Consider the following 20269-nt stretch of genomic DNA (forward strand, 5'->3'; position numbering starts at 1 on the left):
TTATTCGATTTTTTCTTTAAATAGCTGTTTAACTTTTTATCTCTCTCTCTTACGATGAGCCTGCAGGCAAATTTCTGTAAACTATGTGTCTCAGGCATTTAAGAGATTGATTGATTGATTTTAAGTGATAAACACTTTGTTAGCTGCAATGTATGTCACAGAAATGACTTGAGGCATATAACCAGGTGACATGGGCAATGAGGAGCAGCACTGTGGGTGAGACACAAGATGCTATTCCTTTAGTCAGGCCATCATCCCTCAGTATGGGGTGAACAAATAACAAAATTTATACACTGTTACAATACTTTCAAGGAAACAATTCTTATCATTACAAAACTTTTACTTATTTAAGTCCAAAAAGAATGTCAACAAATGAATATGGGTGAGATGGAGATGGAGACAGAGAGAAAAGGGGGAGATAAAACTGTAAAAAAATATTTTTAAAAATATATATATAAAAAACACCTTCAAAAACCCTGTCATACAGGCTCATACATGAACAAAGTGTACAAAGGCTAAGTACTTTATGTTGATATAACACACACAAAAAGTCCGACTCAAACAAGTACAACACTGTGTGTACAAAATGAAAAGATAACATAAACAAACGATTGTTAACCAGCATACAATGTCAAGCCTCCTGCTATCTAGTTTTCAGTTCTGCCTGTTTACAGCAAAATTTGAAGAAAAAAAAACAAAAAAAACAACAACAACAGAAGATAAAACCAAAGTGTCCAAAAGAGCCAGCATGACAGATACCTTGAAATAGATGTGCTCAATACGCCGCAGGTAGGCCCGACAGATCTCCTCACTGGTTCCAGTCTTCTCAATGTAGGCCTGCAGGCTTTCCAGCAGCCCGCACACCCGCTGCTCGTCTTTCAGCCTGACACACACCGCACACAGCTGACAACAGGCACTGACCTAAACCCATCTCAATGACTAAACCCCTACATGTGAATGGCACATGAACTGCTCCACATGACAAAACACTGACATGCCAATAGCATATGAGTTTCTCTCAATGACAAAACACTGACATGCTACTAGCATATGAATTTCTCTCAATGATAAAACACTGACATGCCAACAGCATTATGAATTTCTCTCTCAATGACATAACACTGACATGCTACTAGCATATGAATTTCTCTCAAATGACAAAACACTTGACATGCCAACAGCATATGGATTTCTCTCAAATGACATAACACTTGACATGCCAACAGCATATGAATTTCTCTCAAATGACAAAACACTTGACATGCCAACGGCATATGAATTGCTCTCAATGACATAACACTGACATGCTACTAGCATATGAATTTCTCTCAAATGACATAACACTGACATGCCAACAGCATATGGATTTCTCTCAAATGACAAAACACTTGACATGCCAACGGCATATGAATTGCTCTCAATGACATAACACTGACATGCTACTAGCATATGAATTTCTCTCAAATGACATAACACTGACATGCCAACAGCATATGGATTTCTCTCAAATGACATAACACTTGACATGCCAACAGCATATGAATTGCTCTCAGTGACAAATCACCAGCTTCAGACTGGGAATGCATCACACTTATCTAAATTCTGTATTCTCCTCATGTTTTTTGTTGTTGTTTTTTTTAAAACAAAACTTCTCTTTAAAATCTGACCATTTCCTTTCACATAACAACTCTGCGTTCATTAAATATCACCTGGTGACAAAGGGTACATATCCACACCACTGTGTACTAATTAATCAATGTTGACTAATGAACATGGCAATAAACTCCACATCTTGTATCAACTACAGTGGACTAATCAATCTGCCAACAAACTGTCGACAAACTGCGCATATCCACACCACAATACACTAATCAGGGTGCACTAACGAATCAGTCATCAATACACTAATCAGAGTGGACTAACGAACCTGTCAACAATACACTTATTAGTGTGGACTGACGAATCTGTCAACAATACACTAATTAGTGTGGCCTAATGAACCTGTCAACAATACACTAATTAGTGTGGCCTAATGAACCTGTCGACAATACACTAATTAGTGTGGACTAACGAACCTGTCGACAATACACTAATTAGTGTGGACAAACGAACCTGACAACAATACACTAATTAGTGTGGACTAACAAACCTGTCGACAAACTCGGTGCTGTGAGCGTCACAGGCCTGCAGCATCTTGGTGAACTCCTCGTCCAGTCGTTCCATCACCGTCAGGATACAGCCACGCACACGGTACGGGGACGTCTGCACACACACACACATACACATGTATATCTATGATGGGTGCAACAGCTGAGTGGTTAAATCACTGTACTCTCAATCTGAGCATCCTGGGTTCGAATCTCGTTAACGGCGCCTGGTGGGTAAAGGGTGGAGATTTTTCCGACCTCCCAGGTCAACATATGTACAGACCTGGTAGTGCCTGAAACCCCTTCATGTGTATACACAAGCAGAAGATCAAATACGCACATTAAAGATCCTGTAATCCATGTCAGCGTTCGGTGGGTTATGGAAACAAGAACATACCCAGTAAGCACACCCCCGAAATCGGAGTATGGATGCCAACATGGCGGGGTAAAAATGGTCATACACGTAAAAGCCCACTGTCGTACATAGGAGTGAACATGGGAGTTGCAGCTCACGGAAGAAGAATATATATAACACATACATATAAACTATCATCCATCTGTGTCTATCTGTTGTGTCCATGTGTTGTGTCTATGTGTTCTGACCATGTACTGAGCCCATAACATGTTATATATGTGTTATTTCTGCTGTATTTATGTGTTATGTTTATGTGCTGTGTTAGTGTGTTGTGTCTATGTGATGTGTCTATCCATGTGTTGTGTCTGTCTTCTGACCATGTATTGAGCCCATAAGATGTTATATATGTGCTATGTCTGCTGTATTTATGTGCTGTGTTAGTGTGCTGTGTCTATGTGATGTGTCTATGTATTGTCAATGTGATGTGTCTGTCTGCTGTGTCTGTGTGTTGTGTCTATGTGATTTATCTATCTGTTCTGTTTTTGTGCTTTGTCTATGTGATGTGTTTATCTGCTGTGTCTGTGTGTTGTGTCTATGTGATGTGTCTATGTGCTGTGTCAGTGTGTTGTGTCTATGTGTTGTGTCTAGTTGCTGTGTCTATTTGTTGTGTGTATGCAGATGTATGTGTTGTGTCTGTATCTTGTGTCTATTGTGTGCATACAGATGTATTTGCTGTGTCTATCTGTTCATGTTGTGTTATATGTTGTGTCTATATGTTGTGTGTCTAACTGTTGTGTCTGTATGAAGTGTCTACATGCTGCATGTCTCTCCACAGTAGCCAGGGGATGATGCCTCACCTCCAGGTTCTCGTTGTCCTCAGCAATGTTCTCCCCCACGCTCAGGTCGTCCATGTCCGTCAGCATCTTCATCAGGGTGCTCAGGTTGTCCATGCACCTAGACCACAAAGGGGACACAGTTAACATCTGTCCTACACCACATCTGGGACACATTTAACATTTGTCCTACACCACATCAGGGACACAGTAAACATTTGTCCTACACCACATCAGGGACAAGGTTAACATTTGTCCTACACATCAGGGACACGGTTAACATTTGTCCTACACCACATCTGGGACACATTTAACACTTGTCCTGCACATCAGGGACACAGTAAACATTTGTCCAACATCACATCAGGGACACAGTCAACATCTGTCCTACACCACATTAGGGACATGGTTAACATTTGTCCTACACCACATCTGGGACACATTTATCACTTGTCCTACACATCAGGGACACGGTTAACATTTGTCCTGCACCACATCCGGGATACAGTTAACATTTGTCCTACACCACATCGGGGACACAGTTAACATCTGTCCTACACCACATGGGGACACATTTAACATCTGTCCTACACCACATCAGGGACACAGTTAACATTTGTCCTACACCACATCTGGGACACATTTAACACTTGTCCTACACCACATCAGGGACACGGTTAACATTTGTCCTACACCACATCAGGGACATGGTTAACATTTGTCCTACACCACATCAGGGACATGGTTAACATCTGTCCTACACCACATCAAGGACATGGTTAACATCTGTCCTACACCACATCTGGGACACATTTAACACTTGTCCTACACATCAGGGACACGGTTAACATTTGTCCTGCACCACATCAGGAACACGGTTAACATTTGTCCTGCACCACATCAGGGACACAGTTAACATTTGTCCTACACCACATCAGGGACACAGTTAACATTAGTCATACACCACATCAGGGACATGGTTAACATTTGTCATACATCACATCGGGGACACAGTTAACATTTGTCCTACACCGCATCAGGGACACAGTTAACATTTGTCCTACACCACATGGGGACACATTTAACATTTGTCCTACACCACATGGGGACACATTTAACATTTGTCCTACACCACATCGGGGACACAGTTAACATTTGTCCTACACCACATCAGGGACACAGTTAACATTTGTCCTACACCACATCAGGGACACAGTTAACATTTGTCCTACACCACATCAGGGACACAGTTAACGTTTGTCCTACACCACATGGGGACACAACATTTGACTTAACCACATGGGGACAGGTTTTTTTTTGTTTTTATGGGGACAACCACATGGGGACAGTTTTTTTGTTGTTTTTATGGGGACACAGTTAACTTTTGTCATACACCACAAGGGTACACAACATTTGTCCTACACCACACCGGGGACACAGTTAAAATTTGTTTTAATTTCATATGTAAAAAAATTTAAAAAAAATAAAAATAAAAACAGGGGTGACAGTTCACCAGTTTTTCTGAGCTTTTCATTCTGAACACACCTACTTTATTCAAGGCAAATATAACAACAAACACTGTTACAATGTTATAATTAAATAATTAACTAATCAAAAATATATATATATACATATATGAGTGGCACTGCAGTATAGTGATGCTCTCTCCCAGGGAAGAGCAACCCCGATTTCACACTGAGAAAACAGCTGACAAAATAAGTAATACGGTACAATACATACCATGCCAAAACCATCAAAATTACACACACTGTTAACTAACCTGTCACAACAGGCAGTTCAGCAGTGCAAGAGCCATGAACTCTGACCAGAGTGAACTAGACAGCCAGCTGTTGGTTTGATGCCATGTCCGCAGTAAAGCAGAATGACACAGCTGCCAACCAGTTAGAACCTAGCCTTCCTACATACCATGCCCACAGTAATGCAGAATGACACAGCTGCCAACCAGTTAGAACCTAGCCTTCCTTCATACCATGTCCACAGTAATGCAGAATGACACAGCTGCCAACCAGTTAGAACCTAGCCTTCCTTCACACCATGTCCACAGTAAAACAGAATGACACAGCTGCCAACCAGTTAGAACCTAGCCTTCCTTCATACCATGTCCACAGTAAAACAGAATGACACAGCTGCCAACCAGTTAGAACCTAGCCTTCCTTCATACCATGTCCACAGTAAATCAGAATGACACAGCTGCCAACCAGTTAGAACCTAGCCTTCCTGCATACCATGTCCACAGTAAAACAGAATGACACAGCTGCCAACCAGTTAGAACCTAGCCTTCCTTCATACCATGTCCACAGTAAAACAGAATGACACAGCTGCCAACCAGTTAGAACCTAGCCTTCCTTCATACCATGTCCACAGTAAAACAGAATGACACAGCTGCCAACCAGTTAGAACCTAGCCTTCCTTCATACCATGTCCACAGTAATGCAGAATGACACAGCTGCCAACCAGTTAGAACCTAGCCTTCCTTCACACCATGTCCACAGTAATGCAGAATGACACAGCTGCCAACCAGTTAGAACCTAGCCCTCCTTTATACCATGCCCACAGTAATGCAGAATGACACAGCTGCCAACCAGACACCAGCCCTTCCTTCACACCATGTCCACAGTAAATCAGAATGACAGTGCTGCCAACCAGACACCAGCCCTTCCTTCACACCATGTCCACAGTAAAACAGAATGACGGTGCTGCCAACCAACCAGAAACCAGCCCTTCCTTCACACCATGTCCACAGTAAATCAGAATGACAGTGCTGCCAACCAGACACCAGCCCTTCCTTCACACCATGTCCACAGTAAATCAGAATGACAGTGCTGCCAACCAACCAGAAACCAGCCCTTCCTTCACACCATGTCCACAGTAAATCAGAATGACAGTGCTGCCAACCAGAAACTAGCCCTTCCTTCACACCATGTCCACAGTAAATCAGACTGACAGTGCTGCCAACCAGACACCAGCCCTTCCTTCACACCATGTCCACAGTAAATCAGACTGACAGTGCTGCCAACCAACCAGACACCAGCCCTTCCTTCACACCATGTCCACAGTAAATCAGACTGACAGTGCTGCCAACCAGAAACTAGCCCTTCCTTCACACCATGTCCACAGTAAAACAGAATAACGGTGCTGCCAACCAACCAGAAACTAGCCCTTCCTTTATACCATTTCAACAGTACTGACTCACATGTCCCACATCTCGGGGCGCATGCAGGTAGCAATGTTGGGGTTGTAGTCAAAGATGGCGGCGGTGATGTTGAAGAGGATCTTGATGTGCATGGCTGGGCCCAGATTGTTGGCGTCGGACACCCCCTTCAGCTCCTGAAGCAGCTCGATCATCTGGGACCGGTCCGTACCCTTCTTGCCCCTCGCAGCCACGATCTCGTACAGCTTCTTGGTCACCGCCTCATGGTTGATCTCCTGGTCCTTGGCAAACATCTTTGGCTTCTCCTGGATACACACAAACACACACACGCACACACACACACAACCAGACACATGCACACAACACACACACCAACACACATGCACACCAGCACACACACATGCATACACACCAACACACACACACACCACACCAACACACAGATTGTGTCAGTATTCTGCTATGATATTTTGATATTCACCAACACAGTCACTGCATTGGGTTTGTCTTTAACCCTTTCGCTGCCAGGAAAATAAAATTTAAGTGAAATCTATTTGCCAGGGTTTTTTCACAAAAAATTGGGTATAAATTTTCCAAAAATTCTGTGCTCTTTCTTATTGGAGAAAGACCCATAAAAGTATATATTTTCTGAAAGGTAAATGAATAAAGAATACAAAACACATGATGTTTTCCCATTTTGTATATTTTTAGTGACATGCTGTTGTTCTGAAATCAGTGTTTTGTTTTTTGTCACATTTTCAACTTGTTCATTACAAACATTAGTCAGGTAATTTGCACAAAAATATCTATTTTCTGGAAAAATGGATATCTGCAAACACAAAATCATACTAGAACAACCACAATATATATATACATTTTTAAGAGACAGATACACAATACATTGTGACTTCTCCAAGTGATAAGATGGATGTGAGGCCACGCTCCCTCAGTCTCCACCCCCCTCCTCTTCACTCCTCTCACATGGTCACTTGATCCAGTTCTCATCAGACCGCGTTGGCTGAGTGCCAAGAATATCGCTCACACTGTCCTGCTACTCATTCGGTCATGTTCTGTCGTCTGCTAACATCTGTACAGCTGGCATCACTCACTGACAGTCGTATCTTGGCCACTCTCTTGATTGCTCCCTTTATTTTCTATCAGATCGTCCTATAAATGTTCATCACTGTCTTCTCCTTCGAATTTACGCTTCAATTCTTTCTGAGCATCAGCTAAAGAAAAAAATTTTGGTTGATTTAGTTCGTCACAATCGCATGTCTTGAGCACGGCATCAGTCCGACATTTTGCTGAGCGAGTGAAGAGAGAAGTCAGGCAAACACTGGGACAGTGTCCCAACCAAAACATTTATAAAGGACTGCCTCATGACGCAGATGGGGTTTCTAGCTATGAACAGAATCTAGAGAGATTCCCCAGGCTAAAGCTACCCCTATTTTTGTCAAACCAGGGAAAAGTCTGAATATTTCGATGACGAGTTATCTCGTCATTGTGGCAGCGAAGCATACATGCTTGTCATGATGAGTTATCTCGTCATTGTGGCAGCGAAGCATACATGCTTGTCATGACGAGTTACCTCGTCATTGTGGCAGCGAAGCATACATGCTTGTCATGACGAGTTATCTTGTCATTGTGGCAGCGAAGCATACATGCTTGCCATGACGGGTTACCTCGTCAGTGTGGCAGCAAAGCATACATGCTTGTCATGACGAGTTACCTTGTCATTGTGGCAGTGAAGCATACATGCTTGTCATGACGAGTTACCTCGTCATTGTGGCAGCGAAGCATACATGCTTGCCATGACAAGTTGTCTCGTCATATAGGCAGCCTAGGGTTAAAAAAAATTAAAAGAAAAGTTAAAAGAAATATGTGAGGCTTATGAAAGTCATGAACAAAGAAACTTGCCAGGGCTTACGAAAATCATAAAGATGTGAGGGACCTTTCAAAAACTGGATTCACAGACACTTCAAAAATCGCAATCAAGTTATCTCTTGAAATTCAGATACATCCTCTCTTGAAATTCATAAAACAAGAGACATGTTGTGGCCTTCACAACAAGACCATGATCTTTTCACCATAAATAAACCGTTCACTGAAACACTTGAGACTAACACTCCAACAAGCAACTGTCCTTGACCTTCGACCTTACCATGATCATGGGCGCTCCGCCTTTGACCTCCTGCCACTCCTCCTCGTCCTTGGTCTTCCTCTCTGACCTCTTGGCCAGCTTGTCTTTCTTCTTCTCCTTCTTCTTCTTCTCCTCCTGTTCGGTGGTGGACTTGAGGAAATACTCTGCCGTCAGTTTGCCCACAGCGGGGATGTCCTCGTCAGAGCTGGAGGACTCCTCCTCAGAGCTGGACTTCCAGAACTCATCGTCACTGTCCTCCTCATCATCACGGTAACCGTCTGGACGATCCTTCACCTGAGGGCAGAAACACTTCACTCATCAGTACTAGATACCCATCTGCCCAATCCTATACCTAGGGGCAAAAACTCATCAGTACTAGGTACCCATCTGCCCAATCCTACACCTAGGGGCAAAAACTCATCAGTACTAGGTACCCATCTGCCCAATCCTACACCTAGGGGCAAAGACTCATCAGTACTAGGTACCCAACTGCTCTATCCTTCACCTGGGGGCAAAACTCATCACTCATCAGTACTTGGTACTCACCCGCTCTATCCTTCACCTGGGGGCAAAACTCATCACTCATCAGTACGAGGTACCCATCCACCTGATCCTTCACTTGGGGCAAAGAACACTTCACTCATCAGTACAAGGTACCCATCCACCTGATCCTTCACTTGGGGCAAAGAACACTTCACTCATCAGTACTAGGTACCCATCCACCCTATCCTTCACTTGGGGCAAAAAACACTTCACTCATCAGAACTAGGTACCCATCCACCCGATCCTTCACTTGGGGCAAAAAAACACTTCACTCATCAGTACTAGGTACCCATCCACCCTATCCTTCACTTGGGGCAAAAAAACACTTCACTCATCAGTACTAGGTACCCATCCACCCTATCCTTCACTTGGGGCAAAAAACACTTCACTCATCAGAACTAGGTATTTTGGTTTTCATGAAGAAAGAACACCACGCACCATGCAATAGCACCACGTACATATCCACCTATTTTCAGCTCAACCAGAGATATCTAGAAGACAGAGATATATTGGGGAAAGAATGAAGCTTTTCTCCTGTTTAAATCGTGGCCAAAAATGAAATAACTGTACTTTTCTATCCATAAGAATTATGCATGTGAGAGTGCATCACTGTGTGGGGGTATCTGCAAGACAGCACATATGCAAACATGAATACAATCACAATGTCTGCGCATCCCTGTTTCTTGTATTTCAGTTCTATCAAAGTGAATCAGTATATTCAATAAAACAAATACCTTTCAAATTATTTTCAAAATATGAAAAACGTCAATGTTTCTCCCTCTCACACACACACAACCAAATCTGAGAGAATCCTCCAAGATTACATATATATTCAATTGTTTAAGCAGATGGTAATGATTATATACAACAACAAAAGGGAGAAGAGAGAAAGAGAAGAAAAAGAAAAAAAAGCAAAACTCACAAACTTGGCTGCCTTCATTGGCTTGTCTTCCATCTGTGCAGGAGCAGCATCAGAATCCTCCGATTCATCTGTGCAGAGGGGTGGAGTGTTTAAAAATTTTTTTTTTTGTATTTCCACATCAAAAGCATCTATATGTGTATAGTGTTGGTGTGTATCTGTCTGTGTGTTGGTGCACACATGTGTATGTCTGTGTGCACTTGAGATTGCATACACAGAAAAAACCATAACAGAAAAAAAGGACACAAAGAAAAATATCCTGCATCTAATTCCAAACAACGTGGTCGCAATGTTCCTGGAAAGCATATCTTACAACTGACAAATTGTTTGGATCCCAAAACCTTCACAACCAAAATGTAACACCAGCTGCAAACTTTCAGCAAAACTGCCTTTTAGATGTGAAAAAAAGACAAAAAACAAAAAAATAATGCTAACAAGAATTTACACCACAAAAAAAAAAAAAAAAGGTTCAAAGAGAAAAGTATTTTGTATAAAGTGTAAATAAATTCATCTTTATCCATTCGCTTGGGGAAAAAAGTCATTTCCACTAAAATTTGTCTGATTTTGTTTTCTGAAGTTTTGCAATTTGAACAATTTCTTTGTTGTCTGAACAGTATCAAAGTGCCCATTTTCGAGTTCACTGAGATGGGCTCCAGCCTTGGGAGCTAGTTGGCCTTTGAACTTATTGAAGACCATCCCAACTCCAACTGTCCTAAAGCACTCTTGTCCAAGAGAGTAGGGATCTAAACTGAGCAAGACACTCTTCACTATTATCACTGTAATCAAATTCTAGCCCAGATGGTCTGGACAGCAGCTGTCTCCACTGCTGTTGATGGTTATGGTCAGGCACCACAGACTATCACAGAAAATTGGCATTTTTGTTTTCTCTGCATAGGCGGGTAGTTGTTTGCACAGGACAGGAATCAGACACCTGCCGGAGTCTGCACTGGTGGGTTAAGGCTAAGTATGTGTAATTAAATTGGCATTTTCATTCTGTTCAGAAAAACGCAAAAGGAGCTGTAGAAGAAAGACAGGTTAACCAATCAGGTTGGCAGAAAAAAGAAACAGGCACAACACCTTTATCACACAGTTCTCAGTCTCACCAACCAACAGCAGGAGGTTGAAACAGTAAGAGATAATGACAGGGAGAGCAAACAAGTCCTTGTGATATTTACCTTCCTCATTTCTCTCCTCCTTTTCTTCTTCTTCATCTCCTTCATCAGGGTTCTGCAAGTCAGAAATGAATGACAAATGCAGAGACAGCACAGTGCTCATCAGAAGAGCCTAAAATATCTTTCACAACTTTCAACAAATGAACACCGCATCTTCATATTTTGTTACAAATTTTCACAATCGCAGTTTTAAGAAAAAACATTAAAATGGATGTCAGTACTACACCTTTGCAATCTGGAAAAGCTATGGACTGAATTGTGTTAGACGAAGCATTGAAACAAACTGCTTTTTGTCAGAGGAGAATCTACAATCCAGAACTTTCTCTCAAACACACACACAGACACACACATATGTACACCTCCCAATATCCTCACACACACACACACACACACACATTTTTTACTGGCATTGTTACAGTTTGTGTTTCCACATGAACCAGAAGCGAACCCCAGCCCCCAGACCAGCGTGAGCGAGGCAAGGGGAGGGCACTCACCTCGCGGTACTTGGCCATCTCGGTCTCAAAATCACGGCAGTACTTCCTCAGCTTCTGGCGCAGGGTGGTCAGCCCCTTGGAGTTGTTCTTGCTGATGGTCTCCCGCCACTCACGGTCCTCCCAGCACTGTAACACCGCAAGATACCCGCCGTCACACCTTACAATAATAATAATAATTACTATTCATACAGCACTGAATCTTGTGCAATGACAAATCAAAGCGCTTTCACACCAGTCATCCTCACGCATGCATAACTCTAAACTGGGGAAACTGAAGACAAAGAAGAGGCAGGGAGGGGGGTGCGGGGCAGAGGCAATCATGGGAAGAAGTGGGCTTTTAAGGTCAGACTTGAAAGAGCTGAGTGCGGAGACATGACAACGCAAAAGAGGAAGTTCATTCCAAATGCAAGGTCCAGAGACAGGGAAGGAACAGGGGCCGACAGAGAACAGTTTGAATTTGGGTATGAGTAAACAGAGTGGACCCAAAGCTGATCGTTGAGAGCGAGATGGGGTGTAGAGGTGAAGGCAGCCACAGAGATAGGGAGGGGCAGCTTTGTGAAACAAAATATAAAAAAACAAACAAACAAAAAAGAAACAGACAAACAATCAATACAGAACTGAAAAAAGAAAAAGAAAAAAAAGAAACTGTGGAAAAAAAGACAAAGTGGTGACACAGACTGTGGATGGCTTTCTACAGTGCACCATGCTACGTGGGAAGAAAAATCATAAAGGGTCACTGGGTGGGATGGACAGGGGAGGTGCACACTGCTGATGATTATATGCATGCATCCCATGGATCTGATATCAGAACAGTGAAATAAATAGGACAATAATGATACAGTATTAAATAAATATGACAATAATGAAACAGCATAAGATAAATATGACAATAATGAAACAGTATTAAATAAATGACAAAAATGAAACGGTAACAACAAATAATCAAATTAAAAAAATCTTCCACATCATCATTTACTGTTACAATCAATTACCCAGTGCCTCAAACCACCAAAGTATTCTGCACCAAAAAGCCAGTATGTATTTACTGCTCACACGGACACACACACACACACACACACACACACAGACAGATGGACGCACACACACACACAGCCCATACCTCATTGACAAAGTCAAGCAGCTCCACCAGACAGCGCAGGTAGAACCTGGGGATGCCTTCCTTGTCCACCACCTTCTTCGCCTTGTCGTACGACTTGCACAGACCCTCAAAGTCTGCACAGTCAATGTTCATTGCGACCTTAACACCTCAACCTACTTCACTCACTTCAGTTCTGTCAACCCTCAATCACAACACATCTCTCTGCATCAAATTCGGAGACTGCTTCTCTAAGGGACAGCACATATCCAACAATTCTTTTTTTTTTTTCCTTAACCTTTTTGTATGCAATAATGTATGCAAGTATGAGTTTACCAGTCTATGCATCTTATTCTACAGGATTTTGCCTGGGCCATTTTTTTTCCCTTGGAGATTAGGCATGAGGAGGTCAATGTGTTATTTTGTTGTTTTGCAATGTGTTGTATTGAAACAGGGAAACAAACTACCCTACAAAAATAGCTAACCAGTTCACTTTCTGTAACTTTATGATGCACCAATATACAGTAGGTAGATACGGTAGGCGAAGCACACAAACTGCAGCAAGTAAAAAGCATCTACAAAACACAGCATATAATAAAATACCTAAAGTCCGCAAAAATACAGAAACAACAACCTTCCATCATGAAAGTAAAACTTTACCTGTCTGCTCAACTCAGACTATCAAAATATGTACTTAAAGTGATGCTCCTTTCAGTGAGTTCGTTTGTCGTTTTCTCAAGTCAGCACAAACGGCTTTTTACCATCAGAATGAGAAAGGCGTTATAAGCAGTTTTTATATACAACACCATAGAAACACAGGATATGAATGCCACACCAACGCAAGCACACATACACACTCTCACGCAGACAAGCACACACTCCCCAGTATACTATTGTAAACCACCACCCAAAAACGTTTTAAAAATCACCTGTCAGAACACTGGCCATGTCTTTGATCTTCTTGTGGTTACGCATAGTCTTGATGATGTTGCGTAAGTCTTCATAGCTGAAAAGGACAGGTCACTTTCCACACATCGCTAAGCACATGAGATAAACAACCAATCAGCACCTCACTCTCATCACTTATAGTTTTCTCCCACTCCCCCCCTCCTCCAACTAAAAAACAACAATAAAAATTTTTTTAAATCCAAATTATACTCCCAACTCCCAAACTATAGTAAATCAACATCATCATTAAGGTATAAATGCTTGGAACAAACACATGTGTATAACATTCCTGACAAGTCCAACAAATAAAAAAAAAATTGACAAAAAGCCTTTCTTATCTTTTCATCTAATATCTATTCTGTGTTCCTCCCACATGAAAACCGGACTGTCTGAAATCAGAATGTGTCAGTCAGACAGTGTATGCACAGCAGCCAGCCAACAAGGAAAAGACCAAATGGATGGGAAGTAACTATCATACAATGATACAGCACTTCCTTTTCAATACCATATTCTCACCATCCCAAAGACACAAATATGGAAAATAACTGATTTAACTACATAACACAATTCCCCACCCTTACTATTAGTTTTGTTGTAATTTGTCAAGTTAAAAAAACGAAGTATGTGTCATGGCATCAAAGTAAACTTGTTATCAGATAAATTCCACAAAAAGAACCATGAAAGCTGAATACTAACTGGAAAGTGAGAAAAGAAACCTGAAAGCAAGACACAACTAAAGAAAATAAATGTTCTCCTCAATACTTCATGGCACAATTCCTTACCGCCACAGTTATAATTTGTCATGTAAAATAAAATATGTGTAATGGCAACAAAGTGAAATGATCATTGAATAATTTTCAAGAAAAAAAAAAATTGAAAACAAGGCAAAAAACTAGAAGAAAAGGCAGAAAAGCAGAATGCATTCAGAGTTGTAACACAGCTGGTTTCAGTCCCTACCGCTTGTCTTTCTCACTGCGCACAACCCTCTTGGTGTCCTCTTCATCGTCACTCAACTGATAGGCCCTGAAAGTAGGGAAACAAACAAACCACATATATCACACACCACTATCACAACATTAACAATTATCTGACTGTATGTACAGTACACTCACAAGCATTAAGTCATCTAGAGAGGGCAAGGGAGTGAGGTGGGGGCGTGGAGGTGGGAGGGGTCAGGAGGGGGTTTGGGGGGGGGGGGCAACCATTGGTAAATTAGTAAAATAAAACTCTTATTTATTCAATACCACTGAGACCCAGAAATCATTTGAAATAAACAACACACACTCACATGAACAATAGATAACAAATAAACCAAACAAAAAGGTTTTTTTCTGATTTGCAAAATGTGGTCTGTCCACAATGTCTTATGAGTAACTGATCAATTAAGTTTACTAGTAATGCGTATCAACACTGATACAAATGTATGCATGCATATTCTGTCATTGTGTCCATGACATTCACCAATACACTGCAAACACACACACACACACACAGTGACACACACACAAAGAACCTCACCTGACTGGAATGGCAGGGCGTTGGGTCTGTACCTCCTCCTCACTTTCTGACTCCGTTTCAGAGTCTGACCCCGCTTGGAAAAACCGAGACATCTTTGTTCACTGCCTGTTTTGTTGTTCAAAACCTGCACGTTGTACCACAGGACATGGTCAACCTCTTCAGATTTCCTTGGGAAAATCAAGATTTATTCAGTTCATCCTTGCCTGTTGAAATAAAGTCCAACTATAAATTCATGCACACAGACGGACAGACCATAATCCCACCCCTCCTAACAACAATTTTCATATATAGTTATCAGGCTGGGGAACTGTCCAGGAGAGTTCTAAAAATCAGCCTTTGGTAAAACTTAACCAAATCAGCCCCTGAAAAGTTCAGAATGTTCAGCAGGAAGTGGTTATATACTGTCCATCTGATGATACACAACTATTAATTATTGATGCAGTTGATTCTGTGCAAGCATCTTTGCAGATGTCAGATACTGCCACCTGTCTTACTTTCTACAGTCATTATATCTGAGCCATAAAACTTCCTTTTTCCACACTTCCATAAGCAGTGTGTCTGGACAACTGGCTCTATTTCTCATCATATCTGCTGATCTGGACTTTCAATGTTGTTTTCAGTTTTCAGAAAAAGCCATGTGATCAATCTGCATGGTTTATGTGGTTAATCTTCCAGCAAGTTCAACTGTTCCAGACAAGTGCATAAACATGTTTTGTTGTTTATACTTTTCAACTTGCTCTGAAAAAATAAAAGCCCGTAAAACTGTTCTGTTCTTCAACCACATAATCGGCATCAATTTGCTGATAAAGCTGTCATGACTGGTGCATATGTACCCAACATCCACCAAATGCTGACATGGATTACTCATTTACATGAGATGAAGTGAGTTTTGATAGTTTCAGAATTTGTTGGTAGTATTTTAAATTGTGTGCTATTTAAGACTGTGTGCTGACGTGTGTGTGTGCATGCGCATGTGCTTGTGTGTATTGTGGGTATGTTCAGGTGTGTGTATGGAGGGGGAGGGGGGGAGGGGGTTGAATTATTTCTAATGATGTTTGGTATCTTGTGTTCTCCTTATTCATTCGTGGGCTGCAACTCCCACATTCACTTGTATGTACATGAGTGGGCTTTTATGTGTGACCGTTTTTCCCCGCCATGTAGGCAGCCATACTCCATTTTCAGGGGGTATCTTGTGTTCAATTTTTCCTTTTTGATATTTACATATGTATTCTATTTGTAAATGCCTAGGTCTTATTTTCAAGATTAGGCGTAAATGCTCATAATAATAATGTTAAACCTGCATAGAACACATGATCTTCTGCATATTATAAGTGATATCTACACACAATGGTAAATTCTGGACACTTGGTCAGTTGGTTGGAAGATGGTCCAGAATCCAGCACTCACTGTAACTACTAAACTCGTGTAAGTCTTAGTCTAACCATTCAGTCACAGCATCTGGTCATGAAAATGTCAAACATTATACATATTTTTCAGTGTTATGATACACAAGTGTTTTATCAAAATTACTAAATATAATAAATTAAAACATTTATCATTTTATGACTGGCAGTGGCAGCCTGTTGCCTCACACTCATGTTACAGCAGGACGAAACCTTGCCAAGCAGACAGCGACATGTGACAGTGGCGCTGTTGTCGTGTGCACTGTGGTCCTTTATAATCATATGATTTCGGTTGTTTTTTTCTCAGCTTACACCTTACCACTACAATGATGAATGCCTAGTGACACCTACAGGTGCCAATCGCCCATCAAAACTCCCATTTCTGTTACGACTTTCCACCATCTGCCTGAATCTACGTATGGCGAATAATGGTGGCTTACATCAGAAACACTTCGCAATTTCTGCTTTGCGATTACTACCCTCTAGTTGAGTTTCGTGAGTTCGTGTCAGCACTAATAAGTACTGGGAAGTATATTAAATCAATTTAATCATTTCATACAGCGCAAACATGTTCATAATGGGGGTAAAATTGTAATTTTTCAACACATTACCTTTATGACCGGCAGTCTCGCCACATGGAGTCGCTACGTCACTAAATTATGTGCACATTCCCAACATTAACCGGAAGATGCTTGGCGCCTGCCAGAGATGCAGAAAACTGCGAAACCAATTCTTTCCTTCGAAGCAGGTTTCAGTTTCAGCTTCAGTTTCTCTAGTTGGCGTCACTGCGTTCGGACATATCCATATACGCTACACTACATCTGCTAGGCAGATGCCTGACAGCAGCATAACCCAACGCGTTTGTCAGGCCTTGAGTGCATTTTTTTTCAAGGCCTGACAACTACTACAGTATAAGCGCGTTGGGTTACTAGTACTGACGCTGCTAGTCAGGCATCTGCTTTGCAGATGTGGTGTAGCGCATATGGATTTGTCCGAACGCAGTGACGCCTCCTTGAGCTACTGAAACTGAAACTGAAACTGAGTGCATGCTTATTTATTTCATTTATTTGTGTACTTATCAGAGCCGAGTGGATTTCTTTGGGCGGCATAATTTTGCCTCAGAGACTGAGGCCGGACATCACCGGCTCTCGTTGCTATGGGTTCTTTTTCAGTGCGCCAAGTGCGTGCTGCATACGGGACCTCGGTTTATCGTCTGATCTGAAATACTAGACGCTCAGTTTGATTTTCCAGTCAAACTTGCGAGAAAAACTGAGGCGAGAGGGGGATCAGTTCCGGCGCCCACACCGGTGGGGCAGCCCGGCGGCTCACGGACTCGCTGTATTGGCAGCTGAGCGCTATAATTACCATTATTATTATGAGCATTTACGTCTAATCTCTTGAAAAATAAGCCCTAGGCGTTTACAGACAGAACACACACGTAAATATCAAAAAGGAAAAAATCTGAACACAAGATACCACTGAAACATTACAAGTTTACGATGATTCAATCCCCCGCCGACTGGGATATTGATGGGCTGCTAACTTCAGTGAGGAAAAACTAGCAAAACTGGTAAACACATGGACAAACCAAAGTACGTCGGGATGGAGACCACTGAGCGCAGAGAAGACGGGCGAACAACAATGACCACTGAAGTCACTGAGACCAAGATCAATGTCAGCACGGTGAACAACAGCTGGAAACAGTGAAACAGTTTAAATACCTTCGCGCCATCATCAGTGAAGAAGGACCCTGGACCAAAATTCTGGCAGTGGAAATGAGATACTTCAGGAGACTCCTCGGTGTCTTCTGCAAGGACCACACAACAACTGAAGAAGTCAGGAAAACCATCAGTGGTCGATATGAAGACCTACACTGACTACAGTGGAAAAGGGAAAACGAAGTGGTATGGCCACAAGTGGTTCTCCAAGACCATACTCAGTTCAAGGAACAGTGCAGATGAAACGAAAACAAGGCAGACAGCGAAAGAAGTGGACAGAAAACATCACAGGGTGGACAAAGAGGAGCTTATGCCGAAACTCAGGCCCATCCCACGACCGCTAGAAATGGAGAATAGAATGTTGGTGATGGGTTCAGCAGGGCAGCACTGACCCCCACGACCACACCAGGTTCAGTCAGGGATCAGTGACAGTGACACCGAGAAGTGTGTGTGTGTGTGTGTTAGTGTTAGTTTCTATCTGTGTGTTTGTTTGTTTGTTTGTGTGTGTGTGTTTCTCTATCTGTATGTGTGTGTGTGTGCCAGTGTGTGTCTGCCTGCCAGTGTATGTGTGTGTGTGTGTGCCTCTGTGTGTGTGTGTGTGTGTGTGTGTGTGTGTGTGTGTGTGTGTGTGTGCCTGTGTGTATGTGTGTGTCTGTCTCTGTGTGTGCCTGTGTGTATGTGTGTGTGTCAGTGCGGCGTGTGTGTGTGTCTGCCTCTGCCGTGTGTGTGTGTGTGTGTGTGTGTGCGTGTGTGTGTGTGTGCCTGTGTGTGTTTGTGTGTATGTGTGTGTGTGCCTGTGTGTGTGTTTGTGTGTGTGTCTGTGTATGTGTGTGCCTGTGTGTGTGTGTGTGTGTGTGTGTGTGTGTGTGTCTGTTGTCTGTCTCTATCTGTGGGTGTGTGCATGCGTGTGTATTAGCGCAGCGACACGAACCGGTTTGTGTGATCCCCCCCACCCCCCAGACCCCCAGCCCACCGCCCCACCCCCGGCCTCCCCCACCCAAAAAAAGGGTAACAATTTCCGAACCAGATCCCAGTTCTAATAATTATGTCAGTTTTGTGCGAAACTACAGGCCAGGTTGTTATCAAGAACACGAGAAAAACAACTTGAATCTTCAAATATCCACTACATTTGGGAGCCCACAAAGAGTGTCATGCGAAATGTGTTGAACTGCTTAAACACGTAAATTTGATTTGTAAATAACTGAAACTTCCACTGTGCATTTGTTGGCTGTAGGATAAGAAAGGTGTGCCATTTTCTTCAGTGCCCTTTGTGAAGGTGAGGTGGTTTATTTTTTTGGCAGTGCAAGTGAAACAAACACAATACATATTGCCTGGAACATTTTTTTTTAAAGACAAACACACACAATCACACTGAACAAAATAAAACATGAAATTAATCATGAGGGGGTTGGGGAGGAAGAGAGCAAGCGAGCGAGCGAGAGAGAGAGAGATTGAGAACGAGAGAGACGGAGTGAGAGCAAGAGACAGAGAGGGGTGGGTGTGGGAGCGAGCGGGGAGGCGGGGTGGTGGTGGTAGAGACCAAGAGCGATAGAGCGAGAAAATAGAAACAGACACACAGACAAAGAGCCAGAGGGGCAGACAGACAGACAGACAAACAGACAGAGGCAGAGACAAAGAGAGCGAAACACAGAGAGAGGGACAGGTAGAGAGAGCGCGCGAGAGAGAGACTGACAGGAGAGAGAGAGACAGAGAAGGAGCAAGATCGAGAGAGCGAGAGCGACGGAAGAGAGACAACGAGAGAGAGACTGGAGAGAGAGAGAGTCAGACAGAGAGAGAGAGAGAGAGACAGG

At 42.5% G+C, this 20269-nt stretch overlaps 1 protein-coding gene across 1 annotated transcript in view; it reads right to left on the reverse strand.

Annotated features, from left to right (window-relative positions):
• Positions 1-17409, reverse strand: part of LOC143302270 (eukaryotic translation initiation factor 3 subunit C-like) — a 35917-nt gene extending 18508 nt beyond the window's left edge. Inside the window, exons 1-13 of the mRNA XM_076616864.1 lie at positions 17352-17409; positions 15338-15461; positions 14777-14842; positions 13801-13877; positions 12896-13008; positions 11776-11901; positions 11285-11336; positions 10113-10180; positions 8669-8941; positions 6550-6812; positions 3360-3456; positions 2150-2262; positions 760-883 (exon numbers count right to left, since the gene is read on the reverse strand). Coding sequence (XP_076472979.1) covers positions 760-883; positions 2150-2262; positions 3360-3456; positions 6550-6812; positions 8669-8941; positions 10113-10180; positions 11285-11336; positions 11776-11901; positions 12896-13008; positions 13801-13877; positions 14777-14842; positions 15338-15429 — 1464 coding nt within the window. The 5' untranslated portion in view covers positions 15430-15461; positions 17352-17409. The remainder of the gene's footprint in view (positions 1-759; positions 884-2149; positions 2263-3359; positions 3457-6549; positions 6813-8668; positions 8942-10112; positions 10181-11284; positions 11337-11775; positions 11902-12895; positions 13009-13800; positions 13878-14776; positions 14843-15337; positions 15462-17351) is intronic.
• Positions 17410-20269: the final 2860 nt, after the last annotated feature.

Source organism: Babylonia areolata, chromosome 29 (genome assembly GCF_041734735.1).
Source record: "Babylonia areolata isolate BAREFJ2019XMU chromosome 29, ASM4173473v1, whole genome shotgun sequence".
In the NCBI taxonomy this organism is placed as follows: Eukaryota; Metazoa; Mollusca; class Gastropoda; order Neogastropoda; family Buccinidae; genus Babylonia; species Babylonia areolata.